Raw genomic sequence first — 25148 nt, forward strand, 5'->3', positions numbered from 1 at the left:
AGATAGATAGATAGAGAGGCTGACTGAGGGAGGCCGGCTCTCTGCAACAGGTCGAGCAGCTCCGTGGGGAACCGGAGGACATGTGCAGGACGGACTCTGGTTCTGCGGTCTGAGCTGCGGGGAGGAACCGCCGGAGAGCCGCCGACATGATGCCGGTGAGTCGAGCAGCTGGTGGTCCGGTCCGGTCCGGTCCACCACCGGCAGCAGCAGCAGCAGTGTGACGGTGGTGCTGGTGCTGGTGGTGCTGGTGGACTCTGACATGTGATCACGTCGCAGCTCCGTGAAAATCCAAGTTTTGTGGCTGCAGCGGTGAACGAAGCATCGCCGGGCTGACAGCCTGCTGAACAGCTGACGGATGGAAACTGTCCGCATCCTCTGATTACTGCCTGCAAAATGTGAATGTTGTTTGGTTTCCTTCCTCCTCTGTGATTAGTCGACAACGCCAGACATATAAACTAATCGATTAACCGAGAAAGTAATCGATTTTAAAAATCTGATTTTTCGACTTTCATTGTGAACACTGACTATAATGTGAATATATTTGATTTAACTTTCAGTAGTGATGTTAATAACAGTGTTTAATGTGACTCCTTTATATCAGCTGAGAGGTCTGTGTGAGGCCTTGTACAGGACCAGACAGCTGAGGTGTCTGATCACATCCAGAAACCAAAGTTTGAAACAGCAACTTGTGATTTAAGTGATGGTCTGGATCGTTTGTTGGCTCCATCTGGTTGTTTTCAGGGAATGAATGAAAACAGTCACATAATCTGTGAGCGCTCAAGCTGTCAGCAGTTTGGATGAAAGCTGATTTTAGAAAGTTAAAAGTTGATCAACACTCAAAAGAAATGAAATGTAGGACTTGTGCTCTGTGCTGCTGCTGCTCAGTGATGAAATGTTGGAGGCTGTCGGGTTCTTGACCAACACACTAAACCTCAGCTTGCTTTGTAGGAAAGGTTTTGGCTAAATTCAGTGTCATAAAGCTGAAGGACGCCTATCCTGTGCCGTCGTGGTGGATGGTGCCACTCTCCTGGTTTAGGAGGAGGAGGCCGTGCTGCTGCTGCTGCTGACCTTTTCATCCACACTGCAGTCGCTGCTAAATCCTCCGTCTTACTGCCTCTGAACACTTTGACATTCTGGGTTGTAGCCCGGACGGATCAGAGTGATGTCCTGGTTTTAATCTGGACCTTTGTCATGTCGCAGCTCTCGCTCTTCCTCGATCGGCGCTGCTGTCTGAGGCTCTCTGTGAACTGTCCACTGGAGCCAAAATGTCAAATGAAAGTCAGTGAACATTTTGACAGTTATTGCTGCGGTATGTTCCCGCTCACAGCGTGCTAAATGATAAAAGAGAGGAACTTGATGAGGTCTGTTTGTGAAAACTGAGGCTCTATTGAGGAACAAACAATCAGCTGAACTTCTCCCACCAGCGTCCTCATTGACAGAGCAGAGCGTTGTTCTGCACACAGTCCATTTCCACTTCTTGGTATTTATGCAGCATGTTTGTTGGAGCTTTTACATCAGAAAACCAAGTAGCTCCCTGCTCTGTTCGGTCTTAAAGTGAAGCTGAAACTGGCGCACATCCTTCCGTTTCAGTCGTGTAAGGGGGCGGCTCAGGCGCTGAAACATCCCTAAATGTTTCATACAGGCCTTCTTTGAAAGGCAGCACACCCTGATCATTATACTACATCCTCATCATCTTCCAAGTCTCACTGGAGCTCTGTGCTGCTTGGTAACTGTTGCCACAGTGACCAAAAACACACACACACACACACACACACACACACACACACACACACACTGTTCAAGGTCATACGGGAACACTATTATTTTGGTATTCCTCAGGCGATGAGGAACTAAAGCGTTTGTAACCTTCCTGTTCATTTACAATGTCAGCCTGATGCTGACGTTTACGCCTCAAAGCTGACAAACCAGAGACTTTGTTCCAGTTCTGTTCCGTTTATTACATCTAAGGGGAACTGTTTGCATGTTGGCAGCACCGTGAGGCTTTAATGTTCACTACACAGCACAAAGCAGAGCACTTCTCTATTTTAGCTTCACCGCTAGTGGGGCGTCTCAGAGGGCTGTCACACCTGACCTGCTTAGTTTGGTTCACATGAACTCTGCTGCCTGTTCGGGATGTCATGGTGTGAAAACTGTCAGTTTGGACGGTGTTGCCTCATGAACACGACGGTCGATGCAGTCTTGAGCTCCCAGTAATTCTGCTGTACAGAAAGCGGTTAAGGAGTCACACCCGTGGTCTTGTTGAGCTCTTTCTGACACCAGAGAAGATAAAAAGGCGCATCGGTTCAGTGAAAAGCAACATGACCTGTGTAATGGCCATTTTTCAATGTTCTTTAATTACTGCGCAGGTGGAGCAGAGTGAACCGATGCAGACCAAAAAACAGAATCTCCAGTCTGTATACTTTCTGTTAGTGGATGGTTTATTCGATGATATGCATAAAACAAAAGCGGTTTTTCTACGGTGAATTTGGTATCTGCACGGGTTTGATGCTGGTCTGGTGAGAACTGTTGGCGTCCCCCTACCTGTGCCTCTACATATACACCCTGTGTCCAGTTACCGCCACCATGTGTCCAAACAATCCATATTAAATTACCTGCCGACAACAAACATAAATGGCTCCAACAACCTGTGTCACAACTTCCCAGATACTCCCAGTGAATTCTTATTTACTGCTTTTCATCGGGGCTGCAAGATGCCTTGTTGGTTAGCACCGTTAGCGCCTCACAGCTAGAAGGTCGCCGGTTGGCGTCCCGGTGAGGACACCCGGGATCTTTCTGCGTGGAGTCTCCATGTTCTCCCCGTGCAGCGTGGGTTCTCTCCGGGTTCTCCGGCTTCCTCCCACAGTCCAGAAACATGCTGAGGTTAATTGGTGATTGTAAATTGTCCGTAGGTGTGAATGTGAGTGTGCTTGGTTGTCTGTCTCTAAGTGTAGCCCTGTGATAGACTGGTTACCTGTCCAGGTGAACCTGCCTTCACCCTGAGTCAGCTGGGATAGACTCCAGTGACCCTAGTGAGGATTAAGGTGTAGAGATGATGTGTCCTCACCGTGAAACGACGACCGTCTTGCTGCGAGGCCACCGTGCTAACCCCCGGGCCACCTTGCAGCCCATAAAGTGTTGTATATTATTAAAATGATCCAAAGCTATTATAATGAAAAGATCGCTTTCATGTCATACCAGTTATGTAATTAGTTCATGTTCCGTATTGGACATGTGGGAACGTTTCTGACAACCTCCATCAGGAGAAGCTGATCTACATAAAATGCCCTTCTAACACAGAGATAGTAGCTCATTCAGAAAACAGCCTCACCCTGTTAGTTTGTGTGTTTTACTCATTATCATAGCAAAACAAATATAAACATGATTAAAATATAGCTACACTGGCTTTTATCCAGCCTGACTGCAAGCTGCTAACCACTGTGGAATAATGTGTCTGTGAATGGACTCATCTAGAATTAGTCAGGTCGGTTCAGAGGTGTCACATTACAGCTGACAGTTAAACAAGACAACCAGACAGACTGCTGTATTGGTGGATTACAGTAAAGCCACACTATGACCAGAACAGTGAGCTGGTCAGTGACTAGTAAGTGTGCGTCTGCATTATCCCAAGATGGGATTTGAACAAACGGGCAGCCAATCAGAAGGCGTCTTTTCAACACAATGGCAGCGTGGAAGCATCCTGTGTTTACGTTGTCCTGTGATGGGATCCTGAGCAGCAGGCAGGCTTTAGCGTGTGTGTGTGTGTGTGTGTGTGTGGTTAATCCAATATTGGTGCGTCACGTGACGCTGTCGGCCATATGGCTCCAGCCGTTCATGCCGCCTACAAAACATTTGGGATGTGACCTGCAGTGTGCCAGCTGCCACCACATTCCCCCGAGCAGAAATAGAACGGAGTCGAGGACCAAATGAAAACATCAGTCCTTCGCTGCGCTGACAGTCGGATGTATGCGCTCAGTCTGGTGGTCCTGCTCCAGCACTGGTTGATCTGTTTCCTCCTGCCTGCAGAAGCAACCTTCTTTCTGAAGGTTTCCCTCTCTTGGTTTTCCGCTCTCTGTTCTGGTGACGATTTGGATCCAATTTTGTAATCATTTAAGTTCCTACATTAAGATTATTGATTTAATTCCTGATGTGTCCATATAGTGGTTGCAGGACTGGTCTAAAACGACATGATCACGATCTATTTCAGTCCTAGTGTTGCTGATTTTAAGCATTTTTCTTGACAAAACCTTTTTTTAATTGTAGAATTGAAACTTTATAAAAGAACTTCTGCTAAAATAATGGAACAGACAAAACAATGATCTAAATTCCTAACCTGACAAACGAACAAAGACGTAAAGGATCCCAGTCTGATCAGACATTCAGTGCCACCTCTCAGTCCTCGACAGTTTTTGACACTTGGTGCTGCGTAGACGTTTGAGTCAGCGCTGGGAGAAGTGTTGAAGCTGCACTTCTGAGTGGCAACAAAAGGATTTGAAAGGTTTTTATTTTGCCAAAAAGTTATAAGAGTTTGTTCAGAGATGATAAAACAATCATGAAATGTCTCGAAATATTCTTTATGTCAACAGTGTCTCGTGGCCTGAAACACCGTCTGTGTCAACATGTTGGTGACCTCATGACGCGAGCTCTCAGGAGTTGACTGGTCAGCAACAGGATTAGGAGGCGGCCACATGTTGGTCATTGTTTAGCAGAAGCTGTTGATGTCTTTCAGGCAGTAGATGGATCATTAATTTCTGCCTCGGCAGCAGTGGGGGGTGGAGGTCTGTGCTAATTCCTGGTTGGATTAGGAGCTGCAGCCTCAGGACTTGAAGAACCGGCTGACATGCAGGTTCACTCTCAGGTCCTCTGTCAGTTTAATTTCAGCTTCAGGTTGTTAGAGACATGACTGGCAGCTGGAAATGACTCAGACATTCACCATCAGTGTGGATATTGCAGATAAGATGCCAATGTTTATAGACTTACAGGCCAAGCTTTAAAAACACCAGATCCTACATTTCCCAAGATGCATCTTTCAATAAGGGACCAGTAAGTTATAACAGAACTGCAGATCATGTGGTTAGATAGCTTCCACCCCACTTATGTGACCTTGGATAATTGGTTTGGCATTTAAATGTTTCTGTAACGGCCCTCCACGTTGTGACGGTCGGCTCTGTGGAGGGGAGAGACCCGACATCCACTGAAGCTCGTGTTCTATAAATACTTTTATACGCTTTCAAGCTATTGCAATAGAAAAGGTGAATGGAAACGGCAATATCTGGAGAAAAAAAACAACAACAACTTCAATATTTGCTTGCCTGTGGGGGTGATGGAAACATCACCAAGAGAAGGTTTAGTCCGTCTCAATGTGTAGCACATCAGATAAAAACCCAGGATGTCCGACTACATCAGGTCAGATTTGCAGTGTGCAAGCTAGGATGCTCCTCTGCCCATTCTGACCCACAATCCTCTGCACACATAAGTCACAGTGTGTCTCGCTAGTATAAACAAGCTTAAGCTACCAAGAGTGCACAGACAGACGATGGCTCATTTCACACCACAGACTGCAGCAGCTACAGTTGGAGGTGTATTAGTATGAAGAAGAAATGTGTCCCGATCATATGCACGCTGCACCAGTGCAGGCTTTCTATTTGATATTTGTTGCCTCTAAACACAAACTGAGATCAGTTATTTTCTGAATAGTTTTGATTTTCATTCAGTGGTAAATAAATCTACTTTTAGTCCGGTTGTAGCCCAGATGATGTCCACGTCATACACAGTAAACACTCGGTTGTTTCAGCCTCGATTTTAAGTGCATTTCGAACCATAACTCATCTCAGCTTTACACTTTTGGTGCCAGTTTACTTCATATCATCAGTCCTTCTTTACCCCACTCTGCTGAGTATACACACTGTTTTGAGCCTCAGATCTCATCCGTCTGTTCGGAGGACGTACTGAGGTTCTGTAACCAGCCTCACCAATGCCAGCCCCTCCCTGTTATGGTCCTGAGGGACAGATGGTCTCTCCTCCCCGTTCTCTGATTGGCTGCAGTATTTCCTGGTCGACCTCGGTTTGGTGACTGACGGCTGTGACCCACTTCATCTGCATGAACCTGAAGGAAGATGGTGCTGCTCCAGTTTTCCTTCAGAGCTTTATGTGGGACACCTCGGTGGCTGGACGGCCGCTCCTCCCTGAGACTAATTCATCTCTGTCACCGAGTTTCACAGCTGCAGTTACTGCCGAAGTTGAGTTTATATCTTCGAAATGAAGGAGTGGCTTCGTGATTTCTTAATGATTTCAGTTTCCTGTTAAGAACACTGGTCAGGTTACTGTCACTGACAGAAGGATCAAACATTTCCCACGAAGAGGAGCTAATGGGTCACAGTGCTGCTAAATGGAAGCTCCTCCTTTTTTATTTGCTGTAGCTGAACAGCTTCAAGTCCACTGTGGCTGTCTGGTAACCTTTCAGTGTGACTGCAAACCAGGACGGAGCTGACAAAATGATTATTACCTTAAAGAACCTTTCCCAGAGTAATAAGGGCTTAGAAAGTGAAACATGCAGAGTTTAACCCAGAATCCGTCTCATGTCTGTCCTCATGGGTGTCTGAAAACTGGCAGCAGGAAGCTTTGAGCTGGCTGTTGGTGAGTCTGTGGACTTATTCCAACGCCTGAAGAGAAAATTCTCTCTGGCAGATTCACACTTTATCTGCTACCTCGATGTGAGACATTTTCTTCTCAGATGTACAACGAATCCGCAGATTCATTTTTTCTTCGACAGTTTTCTTGCGAGCACTTTCTCACAGAAAGAAAGACGTTTTGTCATTATTCTGAACACAGAATGAGAATGAAATGGCGTCAACATCATTTAAAGGTCCCACATTGTGCCAATTGTCAGCAAATGTCCTCACAGTGTGTCACAGAGGGTTCATTTCTGAACGTACAAACTCTGGTTTTAGGGTCGTTCTTATCAGGACGTTCAGAACTTTTGTTATTTGCTTATGCAGGTGAAACTGTCGTGTGGAAACAGCTGAGCGCTAGTTTTGATAAACATCAGGATAATCACAGTCTCATACTCTGTCCATTCATCCTTTTGCTTCTTTGTTCTGGCTACAGGTTCTGGGTCAGTCTTACATCGTTCTGCAGCTTGAAGGACACATTTGCAGAACTCGTGAAAGCAGATTTAAGTCTTTGAGAGTCCATACAAGAGCTGCAACTAAATCCACAGCTAAACCCAAACCATGCAGTGTGAGCGTGTTCTGGTTGGTCAGAACCACTTGGTCGCATGTGGCTGAATAGAGGGTGGTTTGCTGTTAAATCTGAAAAGGAACAACAGCCATAGAGAAATATTTCTGCCTAAACGATAGAGGTTGATAGACATCCCTCCAGCTCTGTGTGTGTCGCCCTCCAACAGGCTTCACTTCAGGTCTTCAGGCGGTAATGGCTGTGGCTACCTCCGGCTCCACTTTGCTTCGTTGTTGTTATCCAGTAAACTACTGTAGCCTCAACCACATGGATTTGGTACAAAATTTAAATTCTCTGACTTTTCCTTCACCGCTCTGAGATTAAGATTTGTGGTGTGTGTAAAATGTTTCTGCAGCGTTTGGGTGGATTCAGATTAGGCTCAGAGCTACATGTTCCTGAGAGGCCTTTCCTCAGGCATCATCATCCGGCCAAATATCAAATATCTACTAAATACTGACCTGAAGGGGGTGAATATTTGTGCAAGGGGGGTGAATACTTTGTCCCTGTGAACATGTTAGTATCTCCAAAGGAAGCCAGAGGACATGTTAGGCTTCTGTCTTTAAAATGTGTCATCACCCCACCATGTGAAGTGCTATAAGATGATGTGTGATGTAAACTGGTGCTATATTTATAAAATTAAATTGAACTGAACACTAGAATGGGACTTTTCTGGAAGTGCTGTCCCTCTATTTTTCTCTTCTTTGTTTGCCCGTGCATCAGAGCATCTATTTTGTTTTTTTGAGCTTCAGTTTAGCATCAGCGACGGCCAACAATCTGCATGTTAATGACGCTGCAGCAAAGCTTTGCTCTGTGAGTGCCGTCTCTGAAAAGCCAACAGAAAGGTCAAAGAAGGCAGCTCATTTTTCAGACCAGACCAAGTGGAACAAAGTGAAGATGGAGCGTAGACGAGGCCTGACAACAGGTCAGGTTGAAGGTCCAGACCTTAGCAAACACAGAAAGTGTTCACGTACAGTAGCCTCCGATGAGCCTTTGAGCAAGCTGCGGCTCAGTACGGCCTTCACAGGATAAAGAAAGGCTGGAAAACACTGAACACTGCCTCTGTGCAGGTTGGCGGGCTGTGGGAAGCAATCTGGCTCTGGGCCTATCAGCAGATACCCTGCTGGAGTAACAGATGGCCCAGTGCATCATGGGAGTTATGTCCACAAATATCTGTTATAGTCTTAAATAGCACAGGAAGCTGCCACGAAGTTGAAGAAGACAGGTTTTGTTTTTATGCTTCTGTGGGCTGAGCTCATCAGCTCCATCCTGGTTTACCTGTCAACACAATCTGTTAAAGGACTGTCACTGGAAGCCTGACATTACTGACTGCCGGCTATTTTTAGATTATACCGTAGGTTTTCTAAAAGAAGACTGTACATTACATTATTTAGCTTAATGTAAACCATTCCTAGAAACTGGTCAACACCTGCTGGGCTGTCATTGGACAATAGACTGCATTATTTCTAACAGCCAGCAGGGGCAACACCTTAGGTTGCAAAACGATGTCTGAAGATGTCTCTGTAGAAGTCTATGAAAAATGACCCTCTTCTCATTTGATTCCTTATCTCAATAAACATTTTTCTGATAAATTTATGGTCCCAAGAACAAGTTTAAAGAGCTTTTGAATCCATCATCCTGCTCAGTGAGTGATTTATGGTCCCATTTAGAGTTTATGCCTTCAGACGAGGCTCCCTGGTGATTGACAGGTTGCTACATCACAGCCTGTAGTGTCCTCGACTTCTCACTCATCATGTCAGGGTTCAAAAGAGCAAGACAGCGTCAGCCAAATTCCAAACTCCAGGCTTCAGAATGGTAGCTCATGAGATGGCGGCACACATGGACACAGCGCCCCCTTCAGGAGACAGCGAGAGTGAAAGTTTTGAGTGTCTCGTCTATCCCAGACATTCATTCTGCAAAACTTACAGTCGAGAGACTTTGCTGAACATCAGGGCGATGAACGTCAGTTGTGACGTGGACAAACTGCACCAACACGGAGTCCGATTGGAGACGACGCCGGCAGCTACCCGAGAGAGAAGGACGTGGTACCAACATAAACAAAGGAGGAGGAAGAGAGCCGGATCCATGCCAGGCTAAAGGCTAACCCCTCCAGACCAGCAGGACCGTCCTCCTACTCTCCAATGTCCACTCCCTCCACAATTTTTGGATTTTGGATTTTGGACCTACGTTTGCTGAGAGAAACCCACAGAGAGTGGACAGACTGCTGTGTGGGTTCTGCCAACCTCGACCCTGAAGTCTGGATAAATTTGAGAAGAGAAATCAGTAGTTTTAAGTGCTGCCTGGCGAAGTTTAGGAGTTTGGAGAGGCCGGATGTGCTGGCGATGCTGTAGCAGCCGTTTTCCTACCCTGTGGCAAATGATATTTAATTATAGGAACTCTGGATTCCTGATGTTACCTGACCCTTATTTTTCTGCTTCATCTGCTCTGTGTTTGTAGATGTTCCTCACCGTGTACCTTAGCAACAACGACCACCACTTCAACGAGGTTCCCATCACCCCAGAGACGCTATGCAGAGATGTGGTGGAGCTCTGCAAGGAGCCTGGCGAGACCGACTGCTACCTGGCTGAGATGTGGAGAGGCTCAGGTGAGTTTGTACAGAAGCCAGAACCCTCCACTGGATGTTGCGGGGCTGCTAACTTGAGAATACCTTAACTGGCTTGTTCCTGTTCTGCCAGAGAGTGCCAGTGAGGTTAAGGGTAATAAGGTCTGTCTTACCATCAGTGCTTCAGTTCATCCCAAAGCTGTTGGAAAGAGATGAGGTGAGAACTCCATACTGGCCACACCAGACTGGGATAAAGGTTTGCTTATGGAGGTGGCTATGTGCACTGGAGGGCGACGGGAAAACAGACTCACAGGAGTCGAGCCAAGTCAAGAATGTATTTGAAGCTCACTGTCACACAAAAGTCTCTCTGAACCTCAAAACCCGCCGGTGGGTTTGAAAGGCATATTATCTTTTATATTAAAGTTGCAGTAAAAAATGATTGAAATGCTAACTGCTGGGGATTCAGAGGGCGAACACAGTCTACACAGGGAGACACTGAAGACAGCATTAACAGCTTATGACAATAGAACTCCCAAAGAGAGGTGACCAAACAGGGTAAGTTATTTACTGTAAGACAAACAAACAGACTGGCTTTAAATGTTTCCTGACAAAGAGCTGTTCTCTATAACGCTCCTGAACAGCTGATGTTTTACGAATCGTGTCGACTGATCCATATCCAGAACCAGGAGGATGCGAGAGGCCTGCTGGTGTATTTTGGTGGAATTAGATCAGGGAGTTAATCAGATTCGTGTAATGAGCAGAATCAGGATTGACTGATGTGATTGCATTTCCTTGAGGGTTTGGGGTTTTTTTTGCAGCAGTGCTTGGAACAAGTTGCAGTTGGTTAGATTCTGGCAATATCACAGAGATGGTGAAAAGATGTTTTGACATTAGACATAATGTGAAATTCAAGTGACACGGATCCCATGTGACAGCTGTTATGGTCTAAGTGGTCACAGAAGAATCCAGAAACAGAGACACTGTTCTACTCTACGTCCACATGTCCTCGACCACATCATGTAAACAGACACACAGGTGGGACCGAGTGCTCTGTATTCTCATTTTGTTCACTGTATGTTCTGTTTTCCAACCATCCAGAGCGCGTCATTGGAGACGGGGAGCGGATGTTGGAGGTGTTGCAGCGATGGGGGCAGCAGAGGGGGGAGGTCCGTTACCTCCTGCGTCACCAACGGGCTCCTGGACGAGATGCAGGTAAGAAAAACTTTGATGGCTATCACACCTGCCCACCACCACACAATGTTTAAGCCTTAGAGGCAGTTCCTTTATCTTGGTTGTGTTTCAACAAACGCAACACTATGACAAGTATTGATTGGTGGGAAGCCAGTGGGAGGAGCCAGGACCACGGCGAGCAGGACGAAGCAGAACCGGGGCAAGGGATAACAGGACCAAAACTGAACCGGGACCATAGCAGGACCAACTAACTAGACACCATCTTGTGATGAGAGCAGACCAGCCGTGATGCCTGTCCACATGTTGATGCCCCGACTGAGTACTCAGTACTTATTACTACGTTACTACAAGAATACTCAGTACTCATGGGTTGCAGCACAACCAGATTCAACCTCAGCCATCACCTTGACCTGAATTATGCACTTGTAAAGTTTCATGACTGCATCACACACATTTGTGATGCTACTATGTTGACCGTATCGGTCCACAAACAGACATGTAAACACCTGGCAGGTACTTAAAACCACTATTGTGGTAGTTAAGGGTTTCCAGGATTACATTTTGGGATCTGGGATCACTTAAGCGCTCGCTGCAGCATCATAGTGCATCTGTGTGGTGGGTCTGTAGGCACTGCTTGGTTTGTGTGATGTATGCACCACTGCAGAAAAAAGATTTGCTCTGTGAGGACAGATAAACTGATTCGCTAGCTATCTTGGTGGCAGATGAAAAGTCACAGTATCATCAAAGTCATGAGGCTTCATCCTTTGTCTTTAATGGACAAACTTCTTGGTCATTCATCCGATCATTGTTGAGATATTTTGCACCAGAGTGCTGGACTGACACACCTGCATTAGCATCCACAGAGCCTGGCTCAAAATGTAAAAATCTGCATCGGTACGAACTCTGTTTTTGTGTCCAGGTGGATCCAGAAGTGCAGATCAAATGATGAAGAGGAACCAGGTGAAGGCTTGTGTGGAGAGATGTCTGGAGAACGGGGTGAGACACTTTTACTTAGAGTCAGAGGAAAAGATGTAGATAATCTCTGTTCACTTTCTGTAAAAGTAAATGTTTTACTGCAGATTAGCCAAAACAACTTGAAACAAATCCACGCACGAGTCTCTTTCGTCTGAGCTGTAATTGGACAGAAATAGTGTCATGTTCAGAAAGGTGCGCATTGCAGTTTTAAATTGTGCATGAGTGTGGAGGCTGCAGGGTGTGATGCATCTTTGAAGGTATCCGTCCATGTGAAGGTGAACTCTGACTCTGCATGTGTTGCAGGTCTCAGCTCCTCGGCTGGACGTGACGCTGAGCGAGCTGCAGGATCTGGCAACCCGACAGCAGCAGCAAATCAACGCCCAGCAGCAGCTACTGGCCTCCAAGGTGCAACTCAGACAACATGCTAATGCTGCTACTTATACTTCTTTTATTGCCAATAACACCACGACCACTACCCTACGACCCCAGTGCAAGCGCTCATGTTTCTGCCTTCATAACAGTGCTGCTTTATGACTGCTGCTACCACAACCAGATTCACCTCCTACGCGTTACCTCTGCTACCTGCCCTGATCAACCCCCTCATTCTCTCTGTTTTGTTGTTGACTTGTGAACACAACAAAGGGTCGAGGAACACACAGACAAATTCACTCTGAACTGACTGTAACAGAATATGTATGACTGGACAAAAGGTTTTTGGACGAAACAAGTTCAGTGGTTGATTTTGTGTCTCTAGAAGGGATCCGTCACTGGCTAGTATGACAGGACTTCAGTGCTACATGCCATACCTCGCCTTGTTTTCAGCTAATACAGACGACTGTTACTGTTGCAGGAGCAGCGACTACGGTACCTGAAGCTGCAGGATCAGCGGCAGCAACAGCAGCAGGAGGCGTCCGAACAGGAGCGACTGCGACAGCTCAGAGAGAACGCACACAACCAAGAGGCCAAACTGCGAAGGGTTCGGGCCCTCAGGGGCCAGGTGGAGCAGAAACGTCTCAGTAACAGCAAACTAGGTCAGTATCTCTGAGGTCGTGTGGGTGGACAGCCTCTGTAGCATTTCACAGGAAAATATCATAGTTTTATTGGTTTAGATTGAGGCTCCAGGTACAGCCTATCAATGGTGTGGCAACGCTGTAGTGTCTCAGGTTTCTGCAGCGATCATGTGACAGCTGGACATTATTGTTCTAAGTCACCGTCAGTGGCAGACACTGAGGACAAGGTGTTAGCCAGTAATTGTCTTCAGACCCTGTTAACCGTCCAAGCCCCTCCCACCACACAAGCACGGCCATGTGCAAAAGCTGTCGAGCCAAAAACCAGTATTTATGTCTTCAAGTGGAACTCAAACCTCACTGTCTCAAGTCAAAGGCTTCCATTTATCCCGGTGCACCACCATAACCTACACTGTGCACTCTTTCTGCTCTCTCAGGGCCAAAAGCCCTGTGATTGGCTGACATTTCCCATCATGGGCTAGATTTTCTAAAGCCTGACAACAGAGTGAAGAGGAGATGCAGAAATCTAATTTCCTCTTGGACAACTTGACTTACTATATGCTGAAAAGGTGGTATGACATTTTATGCCCAGTAGTGCCCAAACAATACTGCCTACCTCGGCTTTAAGCTGCATAAGGAACATTCAAGATATTTATTTTGCTTTTTCAAATCAAAAGCAGAAAAGAAATGAAGATTAAAGAGATATAAAAATATACTGTATAAGAAGTTACTGGAATCACTGGTTCAAAATGAGGTGAAGCAACAGACCACAGTGCTTCTAAAAGATGTGCACTGATTTGTAATTAAATGCAAATTCTCTCTCACATAAGCAACAGCAGGATATATTCACTGTTTAACTGTTGAGTCAGCAGTAATCATTCCATAGCCTGGTGCGCAGAAAGCACAGATGGACATCTAAGTATATGAAATGGAGTTAATGGAAACTGTCCATCAGACAGCTTGGACCAGATCAGCTTAGTTGAAATGAGATCCAGTAGATCTGGCCCTGACTCAGGGTCATATTTACAGAAATTACAGGATTTACGTGAAGCCGCTTGTCATTTCAAATGTAACTGTGACATCATTTCAGAGTCACATGTGCTCAGCTGCTTGTGTGTTTAGGCCAGAGTTTGTCTTTAGTGTGTAGCTCCAGGTTTGTTGTCTTGTGTCTTCATCTGGTACAGTCAGATTTTTGTCAACATTTTGCTGATTTTAGACAAATGCATTTTTATTCTTTCGTGAATTTAAAAAAAAAGGTTCCTCAAAAATTGTCCTGACTAAGTCGACAGGTATCAAACTGACTCTGCTCTGAGTTCCTGTTCCTGTGATTGTGTGTCAGTGGAGGAGATCGAGCAGATGACTGGTCTGTTCCAGCAGAAGCAGAGGGAGCTGCTGGTGGCTGTGGCCAGAGTGGAGGAGCTGAGCGACCAGCTGGAGGCGCTGAGGAGCAACAGACTGGAGCCTCCTCTTCCTCTTCCTCACCACCACAACACCTCCTCCACAGCTGAGCTGGAGCGCCTCTATAAGGAGCTGCAGGTGAGACACCAGACGAGCATCTCAGGTGCTCATACTAAACTACACTCTCTGTGCTAAATGCAGTCATTCAGTAGGAACCATAAACTGGTATTAAAGAATAATAATGATACCGAAAGCCCAGCTCTGCAGCCTGACAGGATTGGTCCATTTGTTTTACTTGGCCACAGTGTTGGCTGCCTGTTTCCCTTATGAAGTGTCTTCCAGCATATTAAAAAGCAAACCAAACTCCACATGTTAACAAGGGGGGAAAGATTTTCACAGGAGGAGGTCTTCAATAAAGGTCTTAAAAACTATTCCAGAAGTGAAGTAAATGTCACATTCAAAAGTCTTTAGTACTTTCTCCTACCTCTGGAGTGTAAATGTGTGGTTGGTGCAACAGCAGATTGTGTGACAGGATGCCGTTCGATTCTTTTTTTGTGGTGCTTCAGTCTTCATCAGCTCTGTACCAAACACTGTCAGCGCTGCCAGCTGCCGTTGTTGGGAAGCACAAAAACATTCAAAAACTTTAGGTTATTAAATAATCCAACCATCTTCTAACAGGATGTGATATCAATAACAAATGAATGTGTAGCATACTGGACATCTCTGCTACTGGTTTTTCTTCATGCTTTAGATGATTGTGAAACAAGTATTAAAGCTGCAAGCAGCGATGGACGCGTCCTCGCCGTACGACTGTCGGCCATCCAGCCTAGTTACAAGCCACTTCCTCTTTAATGACGAGCCTGTTGGGTTTAAGGCTTGGTGCTAATTGACTTTTTTGTGCATCCTGAACTGCTACACATGCCCATTGAATTTTGTGGGCCGAGGTGAAATGGCCTTCCGACAGGACTCCGTTGAATGCTGGAAACAGTGAAAATTCGCAAAATGGCCTTTCATCGAAATTGCACGGGCTGGCATTTCCACGCCGTCAGAGGTTTGCAGAAGATTTTAATACCTTTTAATCGTCATGTCCTGTAACTTGTGATGGCCAAAGTTCAGGTGTGTGCGACATAACCCCTAGGAGGAGATAGATTTTGAAAATGGCCAAAAATGAGCCAAAATCGTTGGGCATGCTCGCCGTTTTTTCAAAATGGTGGTTTTCCTGTTGAGTGTATGGAAACGCACTGATGGACTTTTTTATGTGCGTCCCGAGCTGCAACACCGATTTTTGTAGTAGGTCAATGGCCACCACTGCCTTTTTTGTGCTGCATATGTCTACCAAATTTCATGGATGCAGGTGAAACGTGCTACCAGTAGTAAATAATGCAGGGGGCGCTATGGAGCCATTTTACCACACATATGTACAACGACCAAAACATGAGTTTCTGAGCATGTTTTGGCCCTCAACAATGCAATTGTTTCAGGAAACAATAATTCCTTCAGTTTCAAGAGGGTCCTACACGCTGTAGTGCTCCGGCCTTCATGAAAAAGTCTTGAATTTAGCTCAAAGGACCCAGAAACCCTGTTTTCTCTCCTGTCGCTGAACTGATACCCTCTTCCCTCCCAGCTGAGGAACAAGCTGAACCAGGACCAGAGCGTCAGGCTGCAGCAGCAGAGGGACAGCCTGAACAAGAGGAACCTGGAGGTGGCAGCCATGGACCGGCGGCTGGCCGAGCTCCGGCAGCGGCTCTGGAAGAAGAAGGCCGCCCTGCAGCAGAAGGAGAATCTGCCGGTGAGTTTATGTGAATAAAGAAACTGTCAGACTTTTTTTCCAGTGTTAGGGATTTTTTGGATGCATTATAATGGAGAAACTTGTTTGGACTGAACGGTTTTGGTGCCTTTGGTTGATTAGTCCCATTTCTTACAGAAACTAGCTTCTACCCACAGACAAACACAGACCATGAAGGCTGGAGTCAAATGTTTGTGTTCCCTCCAGGTGGTCTCGGATGGCGTGGCCCCTCAGCACGGCGTAGGCTCCAGAGTGGCAGCGGTGGGGCCGTACATACAGTCATCCTCTACATCCACCTCTCAGGGGCCTCCGGTGCCGCCTCACCAGGAGATTCTGGTGAAGCCAGCGTACCCGGACGGCACTGCCACCTTGCCCATGCCGGACTCGTCCCTGAAGCCGCCGCCCAGACCAGCCAAACCAGCCTCAAGTACGCAATCAGGTACTCTGCAGGTTAACAGGAAACAAGGAGTAGATTTATCTACATCTTTGACCGTCTGTGGCAGCGTGCTGAAACTTCATTGGTCTTGTGTCAATCACTACAGTTTGTTTGTCCTTCACAGGTTTCAACGCCTCAAAAATAACAAAACTTTCTGACTGGAGCTGCTCGTTTTCTGAATCCGGTGGAGGTTACAGCCATGCCTCCACGCTACCTCGCATGTCCAGCCTCAGCTGCCACAACTCAGGTCAGTTACACCCAAAATGTGTAATACTGATCTGGGCTACAGTAGACTCACTGCTCGTTAGTCTTCAAGGGGATGAGCACTGACATTTCTTTGTCGAGATTATTATTTTTTTGTCAATCCTACTCACACACCTGCGCTCATTATTCTATTTTTTAAAATCCAACCCACAAGAGAAGGAATTAAGCATCTGTCTGGTAGATGGGAAGTCTGTCAGCTGTGTTTAAAAAATTCCCCCGGAAAAGAACATTTTTATTTTCTCTTTTTAGGTGGTGAGACCTTCACCAATCAGAAGGGTCCCTCCGGGTCTGACCTCCCGCCACCTGTCCCTTCACGAACCAATCACACTGCTGAGAACCTGCTCAGGGACAATCAGGTATCAGTGGACTCTTACTTCCATTCCTTGCTATAAAATGGAAGCTTATTTGTCTTTAACGAGGTGTAATTAATAAAACTCTTAACTAATTTTTTAAATGTAGAAAGCTGTGATATATAAAAGCTTTGTGAATTTGAAATCAACCTTCGCATTAGCAGAATTCTCTGGTATCATTTAACTACACCACAACATCCAATAATAAGAGTGTCCTTGGGCAAAACACTGGACCTGAAGTTGCTCCCGATGGCAGGCAGCACCTTGTATGGCCGCTCTGTCACCACTGGTGTGTGAGTGTGTGTGAATGAGAAACACATTGTAAAGCTCTTTGGATAAAAGCTGCTATATAAGTGCAGATTATTTCAACTCTCAATTCCTAACACCCAATAAAAAGCTGCATCTTTTTATTGGTCATCTGTCAGAGAATAATTGAAAACAGAAATTAAATTTTTCTGTGAAGACTTGAGGCTCAGGTAGAGTTTAAAACGGACACAGTCGCGGTTCTGTTTGTACCTCAGTGGACGTCTGCAGACACACACGTGTTCACACATACAGTCAGATCTGGTGCAAAGTGGTGCACAGCAAATTCTCAAGCTGCTGAATTCTTATTTTAGTCTCTGTGTTGGCTCATATCACATTTCAGTTTATCAATTTAAAAGACATGTTTGATTTCCCTCTTTTCTGTCATCTCGCTCTGCTGAGTCTCATTCTGTCCTTATTTCCATATTTGCTTTTACTTTAGGCTTCGGGTAAAGGTCTGGCCAAGATGGTGCCGCCTCCAGTTCCCAGTAAGCCCAAACCGTTCTCCTCCTCTGACCCACCAACCTTCGCCAAGCCCACCTACAGCACCGGGACCTTCCCCGGTAAGGTGAAGCCAGTCGGGGGCCACCTCAGGGCTCTGGGAATCATCTCCAGCCACAGCAACACCCTCCCTCTGCCCAGCAAGCAGGAGAGTCCGCCGGCCGCCGCCGTGCGCCCCTACACCCCGGACCTCTCGGACGGCCCCCCTCCTGTGCTGCAGAAGCCAAAGACTCTGGCAGCTTCATCCATCTACTCCATGTACACGCAGCAGGCTACGCCCGGGAAGGGCTACCAGCCGGGTGGCCAGGGCACACTGCCCCGCAGCCAGCCCCGAGGTAACGCCCCTGTGTTTATACTACTGTTACTGTCATAGTTACCACTCTGGTACACGACACAAGAAATGTCTGTATTTGGCAAATTGTCAGAAATGTTTGAAACACTTGTAGTCACAAACATCATGCAAAATGTTTGCATTTTGGAAAACTGGTGTGTCAAAACTATTTTTATCATGATGGAGTCTGAGCAGTACACTTCTAACACAATCAAACATGTCCCACCACTCGTATCTGTTAAAACAAAGTGCTTCACAATAAATCAATTAAAACAATATAAAAACACAGCAGATAAAATTAAGTCAAAGCAATAAAATAATTAATGTATCTTGTGGCAAAAAAAACAGTTTATTGAGGTCTGGTTGGCACTTTGTTGTGTTTGCAATTGCAAAGGTCCAAGTTGTTGAATCTAAATAGTGTCTGTCACGTCTCTGCTACTTCTATTACAGCTAAACCAGCTGCTACAGTTACTGATGTATTTATTATGTTTTTCCCTTGTCCTAATTGATGTTTTGTGATATTGGGTTAAATAAATAAATGGTTTGTTGAGGACAGATGGCTTTATGCAGCATTTTTCACATTAGAAACTCCTCCTGCTGATTCTACTCTCTGTCTCTCCCTCCTCAGTCTATGGAAAGCCAGTCCTCCCAGCCAGCGGGGGGCAGCAAAGCTCAGACAACGCTGTCTTGAATTTTGGGTTTTGCGTGTCTAACGGCAGCGAGTCTGACAACAGCTGCCCAGGCAGTGGCGAAGGCGGCGGAGGAGACACGGTGGAACGCACCAACCCTCGACCGCTCAGTCCCACCAAGCTCCTGCCCTTCCTGTCCAACCCTCACAGAAACCCCAGCGACGCCGACCTGGAGACCCTGCGGCGCCGGTTGCACCACGCCCCCCGGCCTCTGAAGAAACGCAATTCCATCACAGAGCCTGAAGGCCCGGCCGGACCCAATATCCAGAAGCTCCTCTACCAGAAGACCACTCTGGCTGCCATGGAAACCATCCCCATGGAGACAGTCGGTTCAGCTGGAGCGTACGTGCAGCCAGCAGCTCACGAGGACAGGATGGGCGGCGTGGATATAACGTCTAGGGTGGAAGACAACAGCGGCGCTCCCTTTGACGAACTGTCCGCTGAGAGCCCCGAGGACGCCTTGACCCCACCTCCACTGCCACCTCGCTCGCCCCTCCCTGATCCCACTTCCTGCCACACCCTGCCCCCACCACTGGAGGACAGAGAGGAAGAGGAGATGTGTCCTTCTACCTTAGTTCATGACCACTTTCCAGAGGAGTTTCCCCCATACCCACCTCCACCTTACCCGAGCTGTGGGGAGGTGGAGCAGGGGGACGACGTCAACCTGCAACCACCAGAGGTGACCGGGCAGGTCACAGTGCCACCTGTGAGTAAAGGGGGAACAATATATTAAAACGTTTACCAAAATTATTTTTAAAAAATACGCTCTTATTCCATCACTGTTCTGTTTTATCTGTCTGTCAGGGTAAGAAGTCGATCCTTCGTAAAGCCAGCTCAGAGCGGATCGACCACAGTATGCGGGTCAAGTTCAACCCTCTGGCCCTGCTGCTGGACTCGTCCCTAGAAGGCGAGTACGACCTCGTCCAGAGAGTCATCTACGACGTGAGTGACACTACACTCTAGTTTGGTCTTGCTCTGCACATCCACCAGGGAGAGAGGCACTTGCAAAGCTACTAAGTTTTTACAGAAGAATCTGTGGTTTCTCTTTGTCCATCGCCGGTAGCTGACGGATGACACCATGTTGAGCACAGCATCGGGATCCTCCACTTCCCACTAATCCACAACAACAGCAGGGTGCACTATAGTGTTGAAGAATATCTTTAATACTTACTTGTTATGACTTATTTGTGTTAACTCAGTGTTAACTTGATCATTTCTGGCAGCCTGTTACAGCAACTCTTGCACATTTCCCCACTGTGGGATTAATAAAAGGTTATCTTATCATATTTGATCCGATCTAACTTAGTCACAGTTTGTGTTTTAGCTTTTTCATGCAACATTCCAAATCTACTGGTATGTTTATATGGATTGTTCATCTACGTGTTACAACTGACATTCATGAGACGATCTGTGACCATATGCAGGTTGACGACCCAAGTATGCCGAACGATGAGGGCATCACGGCGCTGCACAACGCCGTCTGCGCTGGCCACACCGAGATCGTCAAGTTCTTGGTTCAGTTTGGCGTCAATGTCAACGCTGCCGACAGTGATGGCTGGTGAGTCTGAGTGGCCCGGTCCAGTCATCTGTAGTCAACAGCAGTTGGTCGACATCTTTGTCCATCTCAGAACAATGTGAAGGAGTATTAACACTCTGTACAGTTATAAACATCTCATCCATGTTTGCTGCCATTTTTGTGTTGGTATTTTAGTATTTTAGTACAGCAGCAAGCGCACAAAATACCTTTGGAGGAAACAGCATCCCTATTGTTGATCCATCCTGAAAGTTCTGTTTGGCTAAGCTTATATTTCCAACCAAGGAAACAGCTGTGAGTCAGCACAAGACTAAATCTGTTCCTCCTCATCTGCAGGACTCCCCTTCACTGCGCTGCCTCCTGCAACAACGTTCAGGTCTGCAAATTCCTGGTGGAGTCGGGGGCGGCCGTGTTCGCCACCACCTACAGCGACATGCAGACGGCTGCTGACAAGTGTGAGGAGATGGAGGACGGCTACGCCCAGTGCTCGCAGTTCCTCTACGGTGAGGCAAAGCTTATGGCACTGTACGATCGCCATGGTTGTGTAGCGTGCTGACAGAACTCTAGAAAGCCAAGGTAGTCCCTCGTGTGGTTTTGGATTTTGGATCCTGGGAACTTGTTCAAGTGTCTATAGGGATGTTCCTTGATCCACTGAGAGGCTTTATAAGGTTGGAGGAGAGTTCAGGGGGAACCAGGCCAAGCTTGTGTTGTTCTCAAGAACCTTTTGGAAGATTTGTAAGGACTTAAAGGAGTTCCCGTGGATTAACTGTAGCTACTGGACTTGCTTGAGTTCCTTGAAGACGTTTCACTTCTCATCCAAGAAAAATAAGAATGTGGTTTTTTTGCCCAATGGGAGTTCTTGATCAAGTTTTAGGGTTTTTTAGGGATATCAGCCTAAACATTGAGGTTTTTAAGGTAAGATGGAGCTGGTCACTAAGAGTTTTATATGTTAGAAGCAGGATTTTAAATTCTATCCTGGATTTTACAGGGAGCCAATGAAGAGAAGCTAACACAGGAGAAATATGATCTCTGTTACTGGTTCCTGTCAGAGCTCCCTCAGAGTCTTTTGTATTCATAAGGTGATTTTATCAGACTAACTTTGCCTCCAGTAGATGTCTGACAACAAACTGTGAGTGTCCCTGTGACGTTTTGATTATCTGGTTTTTAAGTGTTTTCTCGCTTTGTGTCTTCACAGGCGTTCAGGAAAAGATGGGCGTAATGAACCGAGGCGTGGTGTACGCCCTGTGGGACTACGAGCCTCAGAGTGACGACGAGCTCGGCTTCACTGAGGGCGACTGCATGACCGTGCTGAGACGGGAGGACGAGGTGGAGACGGAGTGGTGGTGGGCGCGATGTGGCGACAGCGAGGGCTACATACCCCGCAACCTGCTGGGGGTGAGCTGCCAAGTTTATCCTCCAACAACTGATAGACCTTTAACCAACATTTTAGATCAAAGCTGCTCGTAGCTGTTTGTTCAGATTTCTCAAAAATGTCTGAATTCATGGCTCCATCAAAGCAGCATTGAAAGGTTGGAGTTCACCACTTTGAAGCCAAATAAGGTCACACAGGACTGATCAAGCCTGTCAGCGCCTGGTATGACCGTCTGTATTTCACAGTATACCAGAGCTTTGGATCTGTGGCAACAGTCCAGCACTGGTATCGCATTTTATGTCGACCAGCATGATCAGTTTGTCAGCGCTGAAGAGGGTAAAGAGGGGAGGAATGGTAGCGCTTTACATGGAGTAGCTACAGCCTGAGGAGGGAAAACCGAGGAAGCATCCAACAGGGAAGTGTTTGTCATAAGCCGAGATTCTGAAGACGAGTACTTCAACAAAGTCTTGTGGGTGAATTGTGCGTGGTCTGCAGGAGGGTGAGACTAAGTTACAGAGGCACTTCATGCTTTATTTTAAAAGCTCTGCAACTTCAGATGGTCTTCCAGGAGCTTTTTGGTTGTCATTGAGATTAAAAATCTCTTTTTCAAGAGCGTCTTGGCCAAGACAGGCAGCAGCAGCACAACTGACAGACAGACAAGATCACAACAGCATCCACACAGAAGTCATTACTCATAATAGATGGTGAGATTAGGAAGATAAGAAACGAACATATCAGCAGAGATCAGAAACATAACTAGCACAAACAATTCTCTTTCAAAACATCTACAGACTGATGTTTTTGCCTCCAAGTCATTTCTAAACACTTTAAAGGTGTTTAAAGAGACCAGCTCTTGCAGTTTTAGATCTTTTTGTGAAGTGTTCCAGGTAGACGGAGCAGCGAGTTTAAAAGCTTTCTTCAGTTCTAGCCTCAGGAACAGACAGTCAGAGTAGATCCTGGGACCACAGACTGGAACCACTTCTGTACAAATAAAAACCTGTAAATAACGAGGAAGCAAGCCTAAAATACATTTATAAATTAAAACATGCCAGTGTTTATTCCTTCATGTGGTCAAATCTGACCATCCGACACGAGAGTACAGCAAACAATGAAGAGTAAAAGACTTAAAGTTGGTGATGAACCTTAAAGCGCCGTGATGAACTGAATCTGAAACACTCAGGCTTTGAGCGGAACCATTCGTATGTACTGTATCTCTATCGTCCAACACAGACATAAAAGTGGCAGCGACCAGGACTTTTTGGCCTCAAAAGACTTGATTCTAAAATCAAAACCCAGTTTCACTTTCAGTCTCTATTTGTTGAATTGTATGAAGAGGTTAAACTACCAAGTAACCAAGTCCTCATGTCCCTGCAGTCATTACCAGAAGACATTGTTAAAGACCTTGTTTCCAGGAACCTATTAAAGAAAGAATAGAAAAGCCATTTCTAGGGATTTGTATGGAAGCTGTGGGACTATGATGTCCTGCTGTCCACGGAGCTGTGTGGGGAATGGACCCATCCACCCTGCCAGTCTCAGGCTGTTTCTTCAAGCCCCTAAATCTGTTTTAATCACGGTTTAAAGCAGCTGTGAGAATCATGTGACCCAACAGTCTTATGTAAGAAGTTTCAGAATTTAATGTTATCTTAATGGCGTTTTAATGAGAAACTCTCTTCCTTTTTGTCCAGCTGTATCTGAGGATCAAGCCGAGGCAGAGGAGCCTGGCTTAACGGCCGGCGGACATCTCCTTCAAAGACCAAAATGTTTCCACGAGGGAGAAGCAGCAGAGACATGAAGCTCTGAACCCGTGCAACAGAAACACAGAATATCAGAGATAGCTGACGTTAAAAAAAAGCAGGAACTCGTTTCTGGACTGATGATTGGACGCCTGTTTGGTTTTCAGCACAAAGAATGTAACAAAGAACTGCTGGAGAGCAGAGACAGAAGAAACAACTGCCTCCTTTGGTAAAAGAAAGGATCTGAGATCAGCACATGTTCAACTTTTGCTGATAAATCATGTCTGAGTTCTCCTTTGACATCCTTCAGCTGAGCCGTCCTGTGGCGCCAGGGAGCCACGATCACTGAGTTTGGATTTTTATTTTAACTTCATCTTGTGATATTTAGTTTTTTGTCGTTTAATTTCATTTAGTTTTATTTAAGAGTGACAAAGGAGTTAAAAAATAAAAATAAAAGACAAAAAAGGCAGAATCACATGTAGCAGAACTGAACCTGGGGTTTTACAGGCTCCTGCAGTCCTTTGATTTTGTTCCATCATTCATTAGTTTCACCAAAAGTAGAAGCACCCAGAGAGTTTGACCAGATTTTCAGTGTACAGTCTCACAGCCTGTAAATTTTATGTAGCTGATTAAATATAGCTATGATGCAGAGCCCCAGAAGCCTCAACAATGCACCAAATCATGACTCGTGCAGATACGGTGTTAACTTGAAAAACACACGACATACTGACTTGACAGGAACAATGTGGTAGTTTGTGCAAACACACGAGTGCTTTGTGGAAACAATGAAAACAGGATCTTCTGTGTCTTCAGTGGCTCTGTACTGCAGAATGCATTTCACCTTGTCACTGGTAATAACTGAGTTATTTCATTTGCTTATTTATGTTCAGACGTTGTGCCCAGTTATTGTTGATCACTTGTTTTGTTTTGCAGCTCAGCTCAGCGTACGTGTTGAAGATGATTATGAAGGATTTTTTTTGTTATGCAAGTTATTTAATTAAAAATCCCTGTTCTGTTACGTAACAGTTTGTCATCTTTTCAAAAGATGAACAAGTCAGGAACAGATTTCATTCATTTGTTTTAAAACTAACATCATGCAGTGAAAACGTAAACACCAGTGAAAGTCATGTTTGTGGCCTTGGTAACACGTCCATGCAGTGTTTTTATATCCGAACAGACACATCATGGTTAGAAGGAGCAGTCAGTTCCACCACAGCACTACAGTGTACACTCTCAAAAACACTTGCAGGGTTAGAATCTCTGTATCATTACTAGTCATGCACGATATTAAATTTTTTGGCCGATACCGATATCCGATATTAAGATTTCTGATATTACCGATAACCGATATTACCGACGTTGGCATTCAATTTTTGTTCACACCGAAAAATGAGTATCAGTAAGCACTGTGAGAAAACTATTCAAAAGAAGCCCAAACTAGACCACATAGTGGACACAAAGACAGCTTAGGAAGGTACTTCCTGA

The 25148-nt window shown here is 45.8% G+C and overlaps 1 protein-coding gene across 1 annotated transcript; it reads left to right on the plus strand.

Annotated features, from left to right (window-relative positions):
* Positions 1-146: 146 nt before the first annotated feature.
* tp53bp2b (tumor protein p53 binding protein, 2b) lies at positions 147-24668 on the plus strand. Its single transcript, XM_008302162.1, has 18 exons — positions 147-155; positions 9688-9835; positions 10892-11005; positions 11904-11980; positions 12263-12364; positions 12810-12990; positions 14306-14502; positions 15989-16153; positions 16358-16589; positions 16711-16833; positions 17100-17206; positions 17946-18339; positions 18964-19730; positions 19829-19966; positions 20449-20582; positions 20895-21061; positions 21754-21953; positions 23616-24668. Exons 1-18 carry the CDS (start codon positions 147-149, stop codon positions 23655-23657), a joined length of 3297 nt encoding a protein of 1098 aa, XP_008300384.1. The 3' UTR covers positions 23658-24668.
* Positions 24669-25148: the final 480 nt, after the last annotated feature.

The sequence above is a fragment of the Stegastes partitus genome, unplaced genomic scaffold, assembly GCF_000690725.1.
Source record: "Stegastes partitus isolate 25-593 unplaced genomic scaffold, Stegastes_partitus-1.0.2 Scaffold1769, whole genome shotgun sequence".
In the NCBI taxonomy this organism is placed as follows: Eukaryota; Metazoa; Chordata; class Actinopteri; family Pomacentridae; genus Stegastes; species Stegastes partitus.